We start from the raw sequence: 18096 nt of genomic DNA on the forward strand, positions 1-18096 counted from the left end.
AATATTGTTATATTATTACATTTAATATTGTTACAGTTTAAATAACTGTTTTATTGTAAGATGTTAATACTGTGATGACAAAGCTGAACTCTCTGCAGCCATTTCCCCAGGCTTCAGTGTAACATGATCCTTCAGAATCTTCTTATTAATAATAATAAAAAAAAAAAAAAAAATTCCTGCTTCATATGTTTTGTGGAAATACTTATGTAGTACCTTCAAATGGTTGGGGTAGGTAAGAAAAGAAAAAGTTGTATTCTTCAAGGACGCATTAAATTAATCAATCACAGGAATAAATCACATTTTAAAATGTATTCAAAAATAATACAATTATAACAATAATGTCACAATATTATAATATATTATAATAATATATAATAGTTTTACTATATAGTTCATTAAATTAATGCATTCTTGCATTTATAGGACTGCTTTTAAAAACATTTAAAAAATCTTAATTAGTTCAAACTTTTGACCGGCAGTGCACTGTGATAGTTTTATGCCACTGCAAGTTTCACAAATATAACTGTAATCGACCCAAAATAATGCTGAATCAGTGCAAACCAGTGGGTTTATTTCATTTATTTAAAAAATTAAACTTAAAGTGCTTTTATTTACAATATAATAAAAACAACAAAACAGTAGTGATGTATAATACAAAAAAAAAAAAAAAAACACCTTTTACAACAGATTTTTTTCTCTTTACATTGGCAGCAAAATGTACAAATACACCTTTACATTAAAGTTTACAAGACATTAACTTACAATAGTTCAGAGCATCTTGGTGTGCCATTATAAAGAATGTATCTGAGCATTTAAGAGTGTAGCAGACTTCTACAGTCCAGTAACTCTTATGTCTGAATCAGTATAGCACTGAAATATGGGACTATATGACTATCTATACATGACTAAATCTACCGCTTGTAGGTAGCAGCTGATGTACAGTGAAGTTTTCACATTGTCTACTCTGTAAAACGGCACGCTAGTGATAATAATTAGAAGATGTACTGAAAAGCATAAGCAAATTTGCTAACATTTTTTATTATTTTTGCATGATATTTTGAAAGTGATTTTCAAACAGAGGTCTGAGTATATGTAAAACAGTTATAGAATATTACAAATACATTTTATTTTTTGTGCTTTAAATATAGTCGGTAAATGTTTTGTGTGTGTGTGTGTAATATATATATATATATATATATATATATATATATATATATATATATATATATATATATATATATATATATATATATATAAGGGGACCTCTGTAGATATTAATTAGCACAGTGGAGACATACTCTTGCAGTGGACTGTTGCACAGACGACCATTCAATATACAGTGGTTTGCGACTTTACATGTACTAGGTAATCCTACTTTGTAGTCCACCAGAGCAGACATGCATGTGAGGTTTGCTTTTTGTTCACGTGTTTGAATCACAAAAAGGCTACAAGATTACATTTGTTTTCCCGCATACCCCTTGAGTCACAAAATCTAGCTCGGAGGCATTAACAAAACCATTCAACTGGTACTTGCTACAGCAATGTCAAGAGAACAGTGATTCCCAGACATTTTGCTTCGAACCATTTCCACGTTCTGTGCAAATATAACAGGAAAAAAAGAATTGTAATGCAGTCTGTAAAAAAAAAAAAAAAAAAAAAAAATCAATGTCAAAATCATTAAAAATCATTCACTACTTCCCCTTACAAATACAATTATACAACTTTGTGATCAAAGTCCATCAGATCATGGAAAAGTAACTCTCCCGTTTTCAAACATTCAGCACAAATTTAAATAAGACACAATGCTTCTATTGAAAGAATCATTTTGGAACACTTTCAATCAACACATAACTACATTCACAATACAGATGTCTGTGTGTTCTTTAAAGATCAATGGCGATGAAATATTACGCACATTTGTGGTGCAATATACAATGCTTGTCTTTGGGAATTTTACTGGAATTTTACTTTTTTATATATTTTATTTTGTGTGTGTGTTTGTTGTTAATATACATTTTTACATGGATCCTTATGTTGATTCTATGCTATAGTAACTTACATTTGTGTTTTGTTTTGTGGTTTCGATACCCAGAGCTTTGCAGCAGCCAAGCACAGTACTTTTTTATATCACACTCTTGCAGCTGACAATTTATAACGTTACGGGCTGATTCATATACAAATATGTCATTGCTCCCACCCAAAAACATCTGTTAGCCTGCTTTGACTTGAGGTGTTAGAGTGAACATGGCACTTTTTCATGGAAAAAAAAATCTGCTGGTCACTTTACACTCTTCGGTAGCATTGATCTCATAAAATTGGCATGTAAAGTCTTAACCACACGTTTTCATTCTGTCCGAATGCAAATTCATCTTTCGAATTTACAACATGGCAATTATTGTCTTCAATTTGAAAAAAGTACACTTTCGAGTCAAGAGAACATAGTTCTTGACAGATCCAAAGAGATCTGAAATTAATCACTAAAAAAAATTTGGCACAACAACCAATTTGAATCAGTAAACAACCTAGAGACGTTTAGTCACTTCCATTCATTGTAGTATGCACTAATTCAAGTTCAACTCAAATTGAAAACTGTCATCATTTACTCACTCTCATATATTGTCCCAAACTTGTATGACTTTTTTTTTTTTCTTGAACACAAATACATATATCTTGAAGAATGTTTGAAATATATTTGTCCAAGTGGGGTCAAAAACTAGAAACCATTGACTTTCATTTGACATTTGTAGGGTGAGTAAACTATGACATAATTTCAATTTGTGCATGAACTATCCCTTTAAATCAGTGGTTCTCAAAATTACTACTAAACCAAACTACTGAACCAGAATTACCTTAGATATAGAGAAAAAAAAAAAAAAAGAAAGCCTCATTTAATTTTCTAGATTTCTAGACCTGGAAAGGTAAAGTAATTTAATAAAAACTCCATGTGCATTTTTCTATTGAATATATAGAATTTTATCAGATAGAAATTATGAATATTAAATAATGGACAACTGGAAAAGTGGCCTCCCCAAATGATCTTGTGGACTATGAGGGGCTTTGGAGTCAAAAAGGTTGAGAACCACTGGTCTTTAACTGGTATATCAATGGTAGCAACTGGTTTTGATTTGGGGTATAAGGAACAGAGATATTCAAGTTCCTGCATCTTCAGAATGTAATCTGTGCCTTGGACATACTCCTAGTATTGCTAACATGCCTTCTTTGGAGTTCTCTATACACTGAAACCCCCCTGCGGGCTCTTAACTGAATATGCCTCAATCTCACTTGCATACTTTATTTAACGTGTGTACCAAGGAGAAGCTGTGTAGAATACTGAGGTCGTGGCATCACTTATTGTTCTAAGACAGTCGAATGCTGTTTGTTAGCTCTCTACAAGACACTTCTCCTTTATGTGATTTGCATAGTATGGCTGCTATGAGCTGAGGTCGTGATGATATACTCTGCAAAGGTTTCGCATATATCATCAAAGCTTTTGATGCACCACTATGCCTTATATTGTGTTGAAATGTCAGCTAATCATCTCACTTCAGGCACTATGTTTAGCAGAGACTCTATTGTTGACTTAAGTTAGAAATTTTGTCTTCTCGGTCACAGGGTGACCACCTCTATGCTGCAGGGATGAGATGGGAGCATGACAGGTTAATGAACCCTGAGGGCATCGTATTGCTTTCACACAGATGCCACCAGACATTTTTGGACGGACCGGGCGGGACGACTGGATCGGCGAGCCTCGCGATGCCCACCATTCTTTTTTCAAAGTGTCCTGCGTCCCACTCGGCGTGGCTCTGGGTGCTTCACAGACTTGGCAGTGACTGAGAAATGTGAACAGATCACCAAGACAAAATGAGAGGAGACGAAGTGCAAAATAAAACCCAGTGATGGTACGTTTCCAGTCATTTTCGGTCTGTCCCTCCCTTGGTGCTGTTCAGTTCAGAGGCCACTCTTTTTTTAAACATTCCACCCAAACAGACCTAAACGATCGAGTCTTTGATCTCCGAGCCCAGCCGCACTCGAGGCCGCTGGCAAGTCGGTGAGATCTCAACGTGGCTCTCCTTTAAGTTCAACAGTCTCTTTTCGGATTCGGAGAAGCTCTTGCTGTTCTCGGGTGAGGAGCACTCGTGGGTGGGAGTGCTGCAGATGTAGTTATCATTGAGCGCCTGGTAGCCCTTGTGGTCAGACACTGAGGGCGGGATGTTGTTGCCATTTAATGGAAGGCTTTCCGTGTGCTTCCCTGGAATTCGCGCTTTCTTCTGTTGCATGTTGGGGCACTCACCTTCCTTCAGCATGGACTTCATCCTGTCTCGGTTCCTGTATGCCACGAACAGCGACAGGACCACCAGGGAAAACACGAGTAAGCCACACACAACAATCAACTCATTCCAGTACGTTTTGGTTTTTTCTGGCGACCATGTTTCCCCGGGCAGGATAATGGCTTCCCCTTGGGGTACAAACTGCGTTCGGGAACGTCCAATCAGAGTGGTGCTTTCGTGATCTGCTTTGACGCAATAATTGGCCAGAAGTTGTTGGTAGCCACCTTCTTCTGACCAACATTGGTAGATCTCCTCCCTCTCCACTTGGGCTACAACCACCAGCCCGCCGTCAGGACTAGGATAGACGAATCGCTCGGCGGTGTGACTGTACTCCCATCGCCTCTCAGCCAAGTTAGATCGCAGCTTGCAGGGAAGAACCGTAAATGTATTGGCTGGTATTTGTATCACATGGCATGATGGAACACCTGTGGGTAAGATGGTCTTATTAGTTACTAGTAAATCAAACATGTATCTCCCATATTAGCAAACCACCAGGCAACCACTTCAGTTACTTAGAGTCTATCAGAGCGCATTGCCGGAGGCGCTATGTAAATGCGTTTGGTCATGCCACATGCCACAGTGCTTTTGTTACTGTAACAGCCGTGTCTTAACCTCATGCACTCTACAGCACTTTGTGGTTTTTTGGAAATAAGTTCTTCAAATATTGATTCACATGGGGGTTAGGTATTGTAAAGCATGGCTGTTACTCACGTGGTGGGGTTGGTTTTACAGAGCGAGGGCCAGCCATTGTCAATTTGCATATTGCAGTGTTGGCATCATCTACATCTTGTTGCCATTGACTATAAAGGAAAGAGCAGGGATGAAAAAAAATATGTTAAAGTCTGGGATAAGTAAGATCTTTTTAAACAAAGTAACACTTAATTTTCAGCAAGGATTCCACATTAAATTCATTAGAAATGACAGTAAAATATTTTTAATGTTGCAAAGTATTTTCATTCAAATAAATGCTGCTCTTTTGAAGTTTTTATTTTTAGAATCCTGAAATGTGTCATGGTTAATTAGCAGCAAAAACAGATTTCAATATTGATAATAATATATCTGGAGTAATGGCTGCTCATAATGTAGCTTTGTAAATAATACTAATATGAATATATATATATATATATATATATATATATATATATATATATATATATATATATATATATGCATGTTTCTTCATGTATTTGGAGGACTTAAAGATAAAAATATCAAGTGTCCTTGTGATCATAATTAAGAAAAAAGAGCCTTACTTAGAAAAAAAATGTCATGTGGTGCAAAGAACAGGAAATATGTCATAAAGAGCATCTCTGAAAACCCTCAAGAAGTCTCTTAAAATATCAGATAATTTGACAGACAAGTTTAGCCTGGGTTGTAAAAACTTGATGTTTATAAATACACATTTTTTCAATTGATTTCATGAAATAAATAAATAAATATATATATATATATATATATATATATATATATATATATATATATATATATATATATATATATATATATATATATATATATATATATATATACAAAAGAGCAGCATTTATTTGAATGAAAAAAACTTTGCAACATTAAAAATATTTTACTGTCACTTCTGATTAATTTAATGTGGAATCCTTGCTATATATATATATATGTGATATAAATATGTGATAATATTTATACACACACACACACACACACAAACATATACATTCATGGTACAAGGAAAACATATGTTTTTCTTTTTTTTATTATTATTTGCCTTTTTTTTTTTTTAACCACAGTATACCATAGTTTTAGAATGCATTAATTTGTGTTTTGTGAAACAAATCTGTATGCTAATAGTTTAAAATTGTAATTAAATTCAGGTTTATACTTGTTACTAATAACTGAAGTCCAATAACTGGATGATAGAGCAAGTAATGGAAATGTACTAACCTCTTAGTTAGCGCATATTTGATGTTTGAACACTTCTTCCCTGTCCAGGCACAGTAAGGATCTCTAGACAGCACACACTCTCCACAGCTCTGGTAGTTGGAGCAGTTGGCAAGAGGGATTTCAACCAGCCCAGAATAGCTGGACACAAACAACAGCCCCTATTGGAAATGCAAACGACAGAAATAAGACACCTTCTCAGGACGTCCGCTCTACAGAACTATGATAGATCCAGTGTAGAAAGATGCTTGTTATGCATACAGTAAATGTTAATCCATGATAATTACACTGACAGTGGTAATAAGCTTTTTTAAAATAGTTCTTATGGTGTAACACATACAGATAAAGTATAGACTGAGTAGTGCACAGAAAGAGCGGACGCTGTTTGTTTACCATCTGTTCACAGTTCCTCAGAGAGGAAACAGGGATGCAATTATCTCCCTTCCAGGCCTAACTATCTCAACGGCTGAAGGGTCCCTTTGCATGCCACGCTGTTATTTCACTAATGCATTACGTTCTCTAGTGTGCATAACAAATGCAATGAGGAGTTTAAGAGTGAAATGAAGTACCTTCTCATCATCCAGTTCGATGTGTTGTACGGACTGAGGCTCGGGAAAAATCACCAGCTCTTCAATGATATACATCTTGTTCCTGACGTTGATGGCTTTGTGGATCCTGCCGTCATCTGAAAAATAACACAAGTGATGTGAGATGATGTACTCAAGGGCCTTGGTCATTTTGTTAACAGGTATCATAACATTAAGTATACTGCAAGTTGTGACAAGGGGAAAGTGGCTAGTTGCCATACAGCATTGCTGGGAAAATCATCCTAACTAATGGAAGCCAAGCCTAAAATTGGTAGCTAGTCAAAACTCTTAGAAATGGATTAGCACAACAAGGGATAAATTAGTTAGTTCACAGATTTCTTTCCACCACAACCCAACCCAAAATTAAATAGGCCTAAATTTGAGATTTGTGTGCTTGAATTGCATATACAATTTCCATCTAATTGGATTACACAATTTTAATATAAACTAATTAACTTTATGTCATGCATAATTGTCAAAAATAAACACAGACAATCATGACATAGTTTATTATTAACTATTTGCTTTTTAAAAAAAAAAAATTATAATAATAAATTCAAAATGAAACCTATAATTGTGAAAATAATATTTGTTTGTGTTTTCATTTAAAACCAATGAACATGATTAAAATATGCCTAGCTGTGGAACAAGCATTATTCAATTAGAAAATGTATGAGATTGAAAGAAATTGGATTATAGATGATAAATAATATGGTTATTGTTAAGTTAAAACCCATTTGGTTTATTAGTACTATTACGGAGGTCTTACCAGCTTAATTTATGCATTGACTGATAAATATGCATCACATTAAGTTCTTTGTTAAAACTTTGTAAACCAAATGGATGAAAATTTCATACATAAATCTTAAATTTAGGCCTTAATATTTTTTCCTCAAAGTTGAAATCAGTCCATATTTTCATGGATCCACTTTGCTGTGTTGAAACACAGCTTGTTTTAAAGGATAGTACACCCCAAATTTAAATTGCTATCATTTACTCGCCCTCAAATTGTTCCAAAACTGTATGAGATTCTTTCTTCTGTGGAAAAAAGAACAAGATATTTTGAAAAATGTTGGTAAACAAACAGTCACTGGTTCCTATTTACTTCCATAGTATGAAAAAACAAAATGCTATAGAAGTTATGGGACCAGAAACTGTTTGGTTACCCACATTCTTCAAAAGATCTTCTTTTATGTTCTGCAGAATTGTTTTTTTTTTAATAAATCATACTGGTTTGAACAACTTGAAGGAAGACTAAATGATGACAGCTTTTTCATTTTTGGTTGTACTACCCCTTTAATAACACAACCTGTAGTCACACACCTGTGTGAATGTCTTAAGTAAAAGCTTGCTTGATATTAAGTCTTGATTCTCAAGTCTAAAATCCCTTGATTCAATCCTCATGGGGACTGGAGCAAGAATGAGAGAGCCTTTAATGCAGGAATATTAGAATAAAATCAGATTTGCTCCGAGGTAAGCTGCTAAAAAAACAAAAAACAAAATTTGATCTTGATCTGGCACAGTTTCACTGAGACTGTAGTAGGTCAAGCCTACTCTAGTTTTACTGAGATTGCTGAGCTTTATATGCGGTGGCCTAAGTCCTCACCTGTGCCGATGAAGAGCACGTCATATGTGTTGTGGAGAGCCTGTACTCGGTGCACAGCGAGCTGTGTGTAGCGCACGTTTCGTTTGAGAAGCAGAGGCTGGCTGCGGATCACGCTATCCATGAGGAAGTGGTCCTTCACAAAGTTCAGCACTTTATCAGGCATGTGCAGGGACGAGGAGATCCCTTGGGTGCGGGCTGCGTTGGTGATGCACTGCAGGAAAATGGAAAAAGACGCCTCAGAAACAATGCACAATATCTCTATCGCTTTTTTTTTTTTCACTGCAATCAGTGATTTTTGAAGAGCGGCAGCCAAAATCAATGTAACTTTCAAAACAAACACCAATGTCAAGTCAGATTGATAGTTTGATTAAAAAGATCTTTTATTCAGATGACATGAACTCACGGTCGAACAAGTTTTTGTCTAGATGCATGCTGTCTGAGAATTAAACTTGGAGGCTAGAACTTGCATAAGATGTTCTAAGTCACTGTGAAATCAAAATGGACAATTCTTGTTTTGTTTTTTTTTGTTGTTTTTTTTTATGCAGTGTTTATTAGAAATCAATTTCCTGTGCACATCATTATTTTTTTTTTATGTTCACAATGAAATCTCCTATCTGATGTCATTGTCACTTTTGTGAAGAGGGAGCAATAATTCCTCCATTCTAGCGACCTGTCACTCACATTAGATCGACGCAGTTACCAAATGACAACCATCCTATCAATTCCAATTACATAAAAAATGCAGCCTTTGCACCAGTCTGATTCAAATTCGAGTCTAATTTTGCACAACCCTGTGTCTGGCCACTGTGTTGCTTCTAGTGGTGCTTTGTGTTCCTTGCCTTAAAATGCTCACCCAAAAATTTCTGTAATCATTTACTCATTCTCATTTGTTTCAAACCTGAGTTCGGGGGTCTTTCAGTTCCCATTGACTTCCAATGTATTTTTTGTCCATGCATTGGAATTCAGTGGGAATGGAAACTCTTTAGTTACCAACATTCTTCAAAATATCTCCTTTGTGTTCAAATGATTAAAGAGAGTCATGCAGACTTGAAATGACTTGAGGGTAAGTAAATAATAACAGAAATAAAAAAAAAAAAATCTTTTTTTTTTTTTTTTTTGAGTGAACTAGCCTTTAAACATTACACTTTTTCTGTTGCACTCCATCCAGTAGTTTTTGAAGAGAATACAAAACTTACCGCTCCAGGTCTGGGTTCTGGTACTGGGTGGTTGTAGGTGTACCACTGCTGCGTCTCGCGATTAACTTCCCGGTAACGTCCATTAAACGCCTCTTCGACCTGGTCCATAGTGAACGCACATACAGCTGAGCTGCCTGACGCACCTTTGTACCTGCGCACAAAAACACAACAATCATTACAATTGATCTGCATATGAGCAAACCAAACCATACCAAACACACAGACCTTCCATAAAATAACAACCCCACCGATACACATCTTTAAGTGTAACAGCAGCTCAAAAATCTGACTGCACACAAAATGCGAAACCTCAGACATAACAGGTGTGTAGGAGGACACAAGAGGGAGGCTATTCTGAGCATCTGCAGTCTCGCTGACATCTCCTGCCTGTCCTGTATCTTTTGCCCCTATGTTAATGCACTCAATCAATACCCACAACTCCTACGCTAAGCACCGCAAGAGCAGTCTGGTTGAGTGCCAGGCAGGGTTCAATAACAGGAATGAAAGCTGAATTTCTAAAAGGTTTACAAAAGAACACAAACATAGCTACAACTATGTTATCTGTATACTAAATGGCTTTTCAGGTGATATACGTTACCATTGTGAGGTGAAGACTCCATAAAACACAGTGCTCTTCCAGGCCTCTTTGCTGGGGGTCAGTACAAACATATCCTGGATGATGTTGAAAGGGAACCCATCGTCAGGTAGTGAACAAAGGAGCTGCGCTTTCAGAAAAGTTGTCCATTTCTTCTGAAGAACCCTCTCTCCACCTTTGTCACCCTGTTACAATACATACAGATCAGGGTTATTTATTTATAATTTACTGTATAAACTGTTAAAGTATAAGTATAATACTATAAAGTAGTTATAGTATTAGTAGTAGTGTGTAAGTGTGTGTGTGTGTGTGTGTGTGTGTGTGTATGTATGTATGTATATATATATATATATATATATATATATATATATATATATATATATATATATATATATATTATTAAATTAGGTTTTATTTTTATATTTTCAGTTCCTGAAGCTTAAATGGCAGTATAAAACTTTAGCAAAGCAAAGTCATGGGTTTAATTCCTACAAAAAACACACAAACACCGGAAAAATTTATACTTTGAAATTGCTTCCTACAGAGTTTGCCATGAATGTGAATGTAAAGCAAGGAAATGTGCAAATACTCGTCATGAGCCCTTCTGACCACAAGAGGGAACTTAGTAGCTGCTGTCCATGCCAACGAACTGATGCAGCCAATGGAAATGCTGATCATAATGGCAGCATTCAATAAAATCTGTAACATATTCTATTACATAAAGACTTAGAGCTGGACGAGGACTGCAGCTTCTATCACATGTTGTGCATTAAGGCTCAATACAACATGCGTTTTTGTGACTGGGGCCCTGAGGGTTGTAAAGGCTTTGACTTTGGTACTTCTAAGTCCCTTAAAACAAAACAGGCAGTATAATTCAAGAGCTTTAATGTCTATCAGAAGAAAAACAGCCTGTTATGAGAATTACTCATTAGTGGGCAATGTTATGTATCTGTTTTGGATTTTAAAGCTGCAGTAGGTAACTTTTGTAAAAATGTATTTTTTACATATTTGTTAAACCTGTCATTATGTCCTGACAGTAGAATATGAGACAGATAATCTGTGAAAAAAATCAAGCTCCTCTGGCTCCTCCCAGTGGTCCTATTGCCATTTGCAGAAATTCATCCGCTCCCGGTAAGAAACAACCAATCAGAGCTGCGGTCCGTAACTTTTTTATGTGTTCAAAATTTACAAAATGTATATAATAAGCGAGTACACCATGAATCCATTTCCCAAACCGTGTTTTTAGCTTGTCCTGAATCACTAGGGTACACCTATAATAAGTGTTTATATTCAGACTATTTTACTCTGCGGCGGAGTAACCCAGTACCTTTGTGATTCTTCATAGACATAAACAGAAAGAAGTAGATCCGGCTACAATGTTCTTCCGCAAGACGCAAGCAGTACTGTTTAATAACCGCTAGAGCGTCAAAAGTCACCGACTGCAGCTTTAATATATATAACAGACAGTAATGTTCTGTGTATATTATATAAAAAGGCAGAACTAATACATTTTTAGCACAATAACTTACAGGATATGCATGTAGCTGACCACAAATCTTTCACCAGCTGTACAGTACCTTAGTTTATTTTCATTAATGAAATGACAACAACGAAAGAAAATAAGGAAATGATGCAACTATTCTTGGATTACCAAATACAATTGCTTAATCTAATACTGACTGGACTTGAACTTCTGCCTGATCATGCTTTCATTTTAAGGAAAAGGTATGGTGGAAATTACAAAAATGAAGGGAGGTTGGATAATAAACCTTATGACACAGATAAAAAACTACAAAGCCACAACATGAATCGACTAAATATTTTTGTTTTTCAGAGCTGCTTTATATTAGTGTCAACCCTCGTTCAAGCAGAACTTCATGCTGAACAGCTGAACAAATAAATGGACCGAGAGATACAATCAAAGACAAGAAGAGAAGTGACGTTTGGGCAGAGAACAGGGCAGAGAAACAGACAAATGTGAAGTATAGCCTAAATGACAGCCAAAGGTACATAACGCAGAGGTCCCAATTGCACCATATTTATTCATCTCAGCTGCTCTCCAAAGAAAATGAGTTTTCCACTAATTATAATATTATTGTAATCCAGCACGCAGGACAACGCCTTCCCCTACCAGCAGGAAGGCAACAACGCATTCCAATGAAATCTTTTAAAGGGAAACTCCCACCAATCACTGAACAGCAGAATTTAGGACTGTGAACAGCTGAGGGCTGTGTTGAGAGCCGTTCATACCAAGAATGAAAACTATAAAGAAAACTATATTAGAACCCACACTAAAGCATGGTAATATATGCACCTTTAAAAGCTTTGCTCAGAAGCAACTGAGTTGCCATGTATTCCACATGTGCCATTCATTTTAAAATTGAATTGAAAGAATTACAGCTTCTGCTCATTGTCTCATTGTCATTCTGAGTGTAAATGATATGGTACGCTTTCAAACGCAAACCCCAGGCACTGTTCAGAAAGAATCTTAAAACAATAAGGAACTGTTGCAGTGCGTAAATGGATAGTCTTACATGCATCACAGTTTCCACTGGAATTTGACTTCGTCATCTGTGCAAAAGTGCACCAATATCCATATTATAGGGACACTTGATTGGAGGCAAATTAGGAGTCAAAAAGAAAAGAAACCGAAATATAGAGAGCGCAAGCGGAATTGAAATCATTCTCAGACTTCAAAAGCAAGACGAGAAGGCAAATGAATCTTGCAGATGTTTCACTCCGTTCATGCCCCGCTCAGAACAGACAGGGTCAGTTCTTTAACCCAACTGGCAACGTAGAGACTGTCTTAATATTCAGATCACTCCCTGTGCACAAACGCACTGCTTTGAGAGGAAGAGCATAAGCAAAGGAAATTACGTTTCAGAAAAGTCAAAGATGTGATAGGAAAGGACTTGTGCACTGGCCCGTAAGCGTGGCTTTGTTGTGTATCACATCAAAGAATGCAGGACAATTAAGTCTACTAATGTGCTTTGCAGGAGTCATTACATTTGTTTACTATATAGAGAAGATAAGGTACAGTACAAAGAAAATGCAGCCTATAAACATAATCGTTTCATTCCCTTCCTCATGGCTGAGCTCCAGTGGATCTGGCAGAAGGGATATGGGGCATGCTAAAAAGGGAACCTGGGATAATGTTTAAGGTACTGGATGCAAATAAGCAGGCCACATTCCCCCTGGCATGGCAACCATTTAACTGTCAGGAGGCATTTCATGCAGGCTGTGTAATAATCCATATTACAAGGCAGGGAGACAGGACAGCTTTAACCTTCTATCGAGTGCCACATGGTAAATTAGCTACTGTGAAAACGGAAACCATTAGTTAATTATCCTTAGTGAAGCTGGTTTAAAAAGCCTATTTGAATGAGCTACATGGCAATCGCTGAATGTTTCTATTCATCACTGTCATCGCTGTTTGAAAATACCAAGGGGTCAAAGTTAGCACAGCACTGTTAGCCCCTGCTTGTAGATGCCATATCTACACTCCTTTGCCTCAAAGTCATTTTTCTTCACTGACAGCCAGTTAAATTATTTGCATATTTTGACTGAATAGATGATTTTGCAAGCAACATATAAATAGTTTAAGAAATATCACATTAGCAAGATAGCTTCTATTAGGATTATTAGCACAGCAATACTGATATTCAGACCAACAGTACAATTATATGAAACTGTTTTTGTACTTTTAAATGAACCAGTAGTTAATACCGTATGTAGAAACATACATCTGACTGTTACTTTATAATTTCAAAGTAGTTTCAAACAAGTCCACAGCTGAATTAACTCTCAGGTGTCTTAAAGCAGCATGGTCAAAACTAATTGTTTGAGTGAATGATTCAATGACTCACTCACTAGTACTTTTTTTCATCCCTGGATAAATCAGTTGTTTCTACAAATTGGTTGAGGCAATGATTCAATTAAGTAATCATAAAGAGAGATGCTTGTTTTGTTACTGAATGACTCAGTTTAAACAAATCAGTGGAATCAATGATTCAAAGACTCACTAATAAAGAGAGTCGCTGAATGAATCAGTGGTTTGAACAAACTGCTTGAGTCAACAATTCAGTTCAGTGAGTTTTCAGTCTTTAAGGCTGTGCCCTGGCAAAAGCTTTTGTAAATGATGCGTTCATTCCCTTGGAAGTTACTGACTTTGCAGGCGTACAGTTCTCCATCTGCAAAACCATAATTTCATACAAACAGATATTAACAAAGCAAGTCGGAAAAGAGTGTTGCATACATACAATTCATTACACCAATTTTTGTGGCTCATTGCAGCAATGGACGGCCATGGACTTGTATTCAGGTTGCTAAATTAATTGTCAGGAGTCTCAAAGCAGTGTGGTAACTTACAACTAACTGTAACTTATTTTATGCCTGAATAAATCAGTTGTTTCAACAACTTGGTTAAGGCAATGATTCAAGTACTTAACTTATAAAACGAGAGGCTTGTTTTGTTCCAGAACGAGTCAGTTTAAACAAATCAGCTGAGTCAACGATTCAATGACTCGCTTCCTAAGAGAGTCACTGCATGAATCAGTGATTTGAACAAACAGGTTAAGTCAACAATTTAATGACTCACTAAAAAATAAATTCACTTGGCTTGTTCCTGAATGAATCAGTATTAACAGATAATTTGAGGGAATGATTTAATGACTACATAAAGACGATTCTATCACAAATCAGTCTGTCTAAACAATCAAACACAGAAAAGCTGATCTGCTTTATCTAGATCAATACTAACACTGAAAATTCCCTCTGCTTTTTGACTAACTGTTTTGTGCTTTGTATGTAATGTACATTTTCAGCTGCCCTCAACTTGGCGGATGAACACGAATATTTGCCAAGCAGTGATAAGAATTTGAGGCGCTCTGTCTTGAGGAATGCATCTTTGAAACACAAACCTTTTAATCTCTTTGAAAGGTAGCACACCTCTCTCACCTCAGTGTGACAGATAAAAACCATTGTGTAGTCAATGCAAGCACACACACACAATATGTTCCACATCTGTGCAACGATATTATCATGCACAAACATACTGGCATGTATTCCTTTCCACTGCATTTGTATAAATGTTGTGTTTGTACATGTATGTAGTTGAATTATTGTTGTAGGGGGAATAGCCCTAATCCAACCGCCTTTGACACTGTGTTTATGCAAAACTGTCCCTCACCTTACACACGCGAGCAATGCGTGACACAATGGTGTTGTCAAAGAAATCGAACTCCTTTCCCGCTTCACTGAAGAAGAAGTAAATCTTATCATCATCGCCGACTGCATTGCCTTTGGGCAAACTTTCCTGAATGTAGGCTGAGCCTACAAAAGCGGGGTCTGTAGGAGAAATAAAAACAACTGTCAATCCACGTCATGCAACATACAGAGAGACAGCAGTGTTTGTAGGTAGTGGGCTTTGTTTCAAATATAGCCACTGGTCCACCTGAAACCCCCTTTACATGACAATCTTTAGTTGTAATCACTGACATAAATCTTTTGTTACACTATCAAAGTGCTTAGTATTGATTTTGCACATGTGTCTTTCATCAACTTTGCCACTTATGGCAACATATTAAGCTATTACTCAGTGCTCTTTAGTAAAGAGAGAAGGGTTCAACTGTGTAAACTGATGCTAAATTGATTTGTTTTGTTCTCTGTAGTTTTGCTTTACATGAATAATTATCTGCTGTGCCAAAATTGCCTCTCAGTGGTAAGTTCAGGGGAGTTGAGTCCCCAAAGAGAACAGAATGGGGGGAATTGTGTCTGCTTATAGAACCATTTACTTCCATGCTGTTTGTGCTAATGTGGTGCCTGAATTACTTAAAGGGATAGTTCACCAGAAATTTTAATTGTGGCCATTTATTTCCTGTCATGTCGTACTCGTTACAAACCTGTATGACTTTCTTTCTTTTAATCTTCTAATCTTTTAATCCTCTTTAAATCAGTTTTGATAGTTGAAATAAAACGTAATGAATAAAATAAAATACAAATATTCCACTACAAAAATTAAAATTAGAAGTGTAGCTATGGTAAGTTGAAGTAAAATTATTACAACACAAATAAATAATTAATTAAAGCTGTAATGAAATATAAAACTAACAAAATAAAAATGACAAAAGAACAAAGTTTCCTAACCCCCCCCAACAATTTTAATTGTACCTGGCAAAAATAACTTAGCACCAGTTAGCACCTGGTTAAACTGAATTGTGTCAGGTGATTAAGATTAACGTGCAAGTTTTTGCACTTAAATACAGTGCACAAAAGTGCTGCTGTTGTGAATGAATCAGTCCTATTAAGAGCAGGATGGTAGTGGATCTGCCTTTACCTTGAAGCCAGTTCAGTGAGTTTTCAGTCTTTAAGGCTGTGCCCTGTCCAAGGCTTTTGTAAATGATGGGTTCATTCCCTTGGAAGTTACTGACTGTGCCGGCATACAGTTCTCCATCTGCAAAACCATAATTTCAAACGAAAATATATTAATAAAGCAAGTTGGAGAAGAGTGTTGCACACATACAATACATAACACCAATTTAGTGGTATGTACCCGCGATGATGGCCGTGGACTTGTATTCAGGGTTGAAAGGGCACCGGCTACGACCATCTTCAGTGATTATTTCTCCCATTTCATTGCGCACCAGGGAAAAATCAGATGTGTTCTGGAAGAAAAAGACACAGCGACATTCTTAAAGACAGCAAGCACTGTCTCTTGTATCGACTGCCCTGTCTCCTCAGTGCCTGTGTAGATCTAAACAAGGACCTTACTTTGCTGAACAGAACATCATGTTATTGCGATAAGTCTGAAGAGATAGTGAGAACAGGATGAACGCACTCAAAGTGAAGGGATGATGTGTGTACTATCGACTCTGTGTGGGCCAGAGATAATGATAAAAAGGATGTTTGGAAGGATTTGCAGCTGTACGCGCTCTGGTTACATTTTGTTTGTGTCTAAATAGGGGCATAAAGGTAAAATATGCATCTGCAATCCATTTCAGGGGACAGCTGTGATAGAATCAGTTTGTGTAGGCGAAGTACACTATCCTAAAGCTTCAGTTTTAGTGGTCAGTGTCCACCCCTCGAATGCATAGACCGATCCAGGCATACTCTCCAGAGTGAAAGGTCTAAGTAAAGTGCAGGGCCATAATAATTTCTCATCTGAGCAGCATCTACCCTTAGGGAGAGCTGAAGAGTGTATTTCTGTGGACATTTTGATTGACTGAGTAAATTACATGGATAATGAATTCCTCCCCTGCAGCCTGTTAAAAGCATGGAGGGAGGTGGTGAAATCCTGCAGGACAATAGAGCAAAATGAAACGGTACTTACGATGTATGCGCAGATAGGGCTGAAAGCATATGTTCCACACACATACAGGTGAGTGCTGTTCACGCGCAGTAAAATCTTGATGTAGTTGAAGCAGTCAATCTGGAATCAGAAAGTGGACAAGAGGAAATGCATAAGAGAGGGAGAGACATTTAAGACTTAAGACATGGATGTGACAGTGCAGGGCCTTGATGAACCATTAGTTAACATTTTTGATGACAAGAAGCCCAAAATATGATGATCCTCTTGAAATGGACCCTATTCCTAAAATGAAAAGGCAGTTATGTATTTTCATGAATGTATAAAGACTCATTTGAACTGTTTGTGACTACTCTAGTAAAAAAATATATATTTAAAATACATTTATTTCATACTTAGTATAGTTATAATCTATTAACATGTTTACTGACTGAAGACTTACTGATTTAAAAATTATAATTAACCCTCAAGCATCCTTCGTATAGAAGCGCTTAATTTGTCATTTGTCTGTAAATTTGGCTATGAAGGTCTCAGCTGTGATCCCAATTTTCGATAAAATAAAAA

General features: G+C 36.6%; 1 protein-coding gene across 2 annotated transcripts in view; it reads right to left on the reverse strand.

Annotated features, from left to right (window-relative positions):
- Positions 1–564: 564 nt before the first annotated feature.
- The window catches only part of LOC127977159 (semaphorin-4B-like), a 66758-nt gene continuing 49226 nt past the window's right edge, over positions 565–18096 (reverse strand). For both annotated transcript variants that reach the window (XM_052581871.1, XM_052581870.1), the window contains exons 5-15: positions 17557–17655; positions 16780–16891; positions 16564–16680; positions 15418–15575; positions 10233–10414; positions 9635–9785; positions 8439–8649; positions 6815–6930; positions 6249–6406; positions 5040–5128; positions 565–4753 (exon numbers count right to left, since the gene is read on the reverse strand). In XM_052581871.1, the coding sequence (XP_052437831.1) occupies positions 3990–4753; positions 5040–5128; positions 6249–6406; positions 6815–6930; positions 8439–8649; positions 9635–9785; positions 10233–10414; positions 15418–15575; positions 16564–16680; positions 16780–16891; positions 17557–17655 (2157 nt within the window). In that variant the 3' untranslated portion in view covers positions 565–3989. The remainder of the gene's footprint in view (positions 4754–5039; positions 5129–6248; positions 6407–6814; positions 6931–8438; positions 8650–9634; positions 9786–10232; positions 10415–15417; positions 15576–16563; positions 16681–16779; positions 16892–17556; positions 17656–18096) is intronic.

This window comes from Carassius gibelio, chromosome B18 (genome assembly GCF_023724105.1).
Source record: "Carassius gibelio isolate Cgi1373 ecotype wild population from Czech Republic chromosome B18, carGib1.2-hapl.c, whole genome shotgun sequence".
In the NCBI taxonomy this organism is placed as follows: Eukaryota; Metazoa; Chordata; class Actinopteri; order Cypriniformes; family Cyprinidae; genus Carassius; species Carassius gibelio.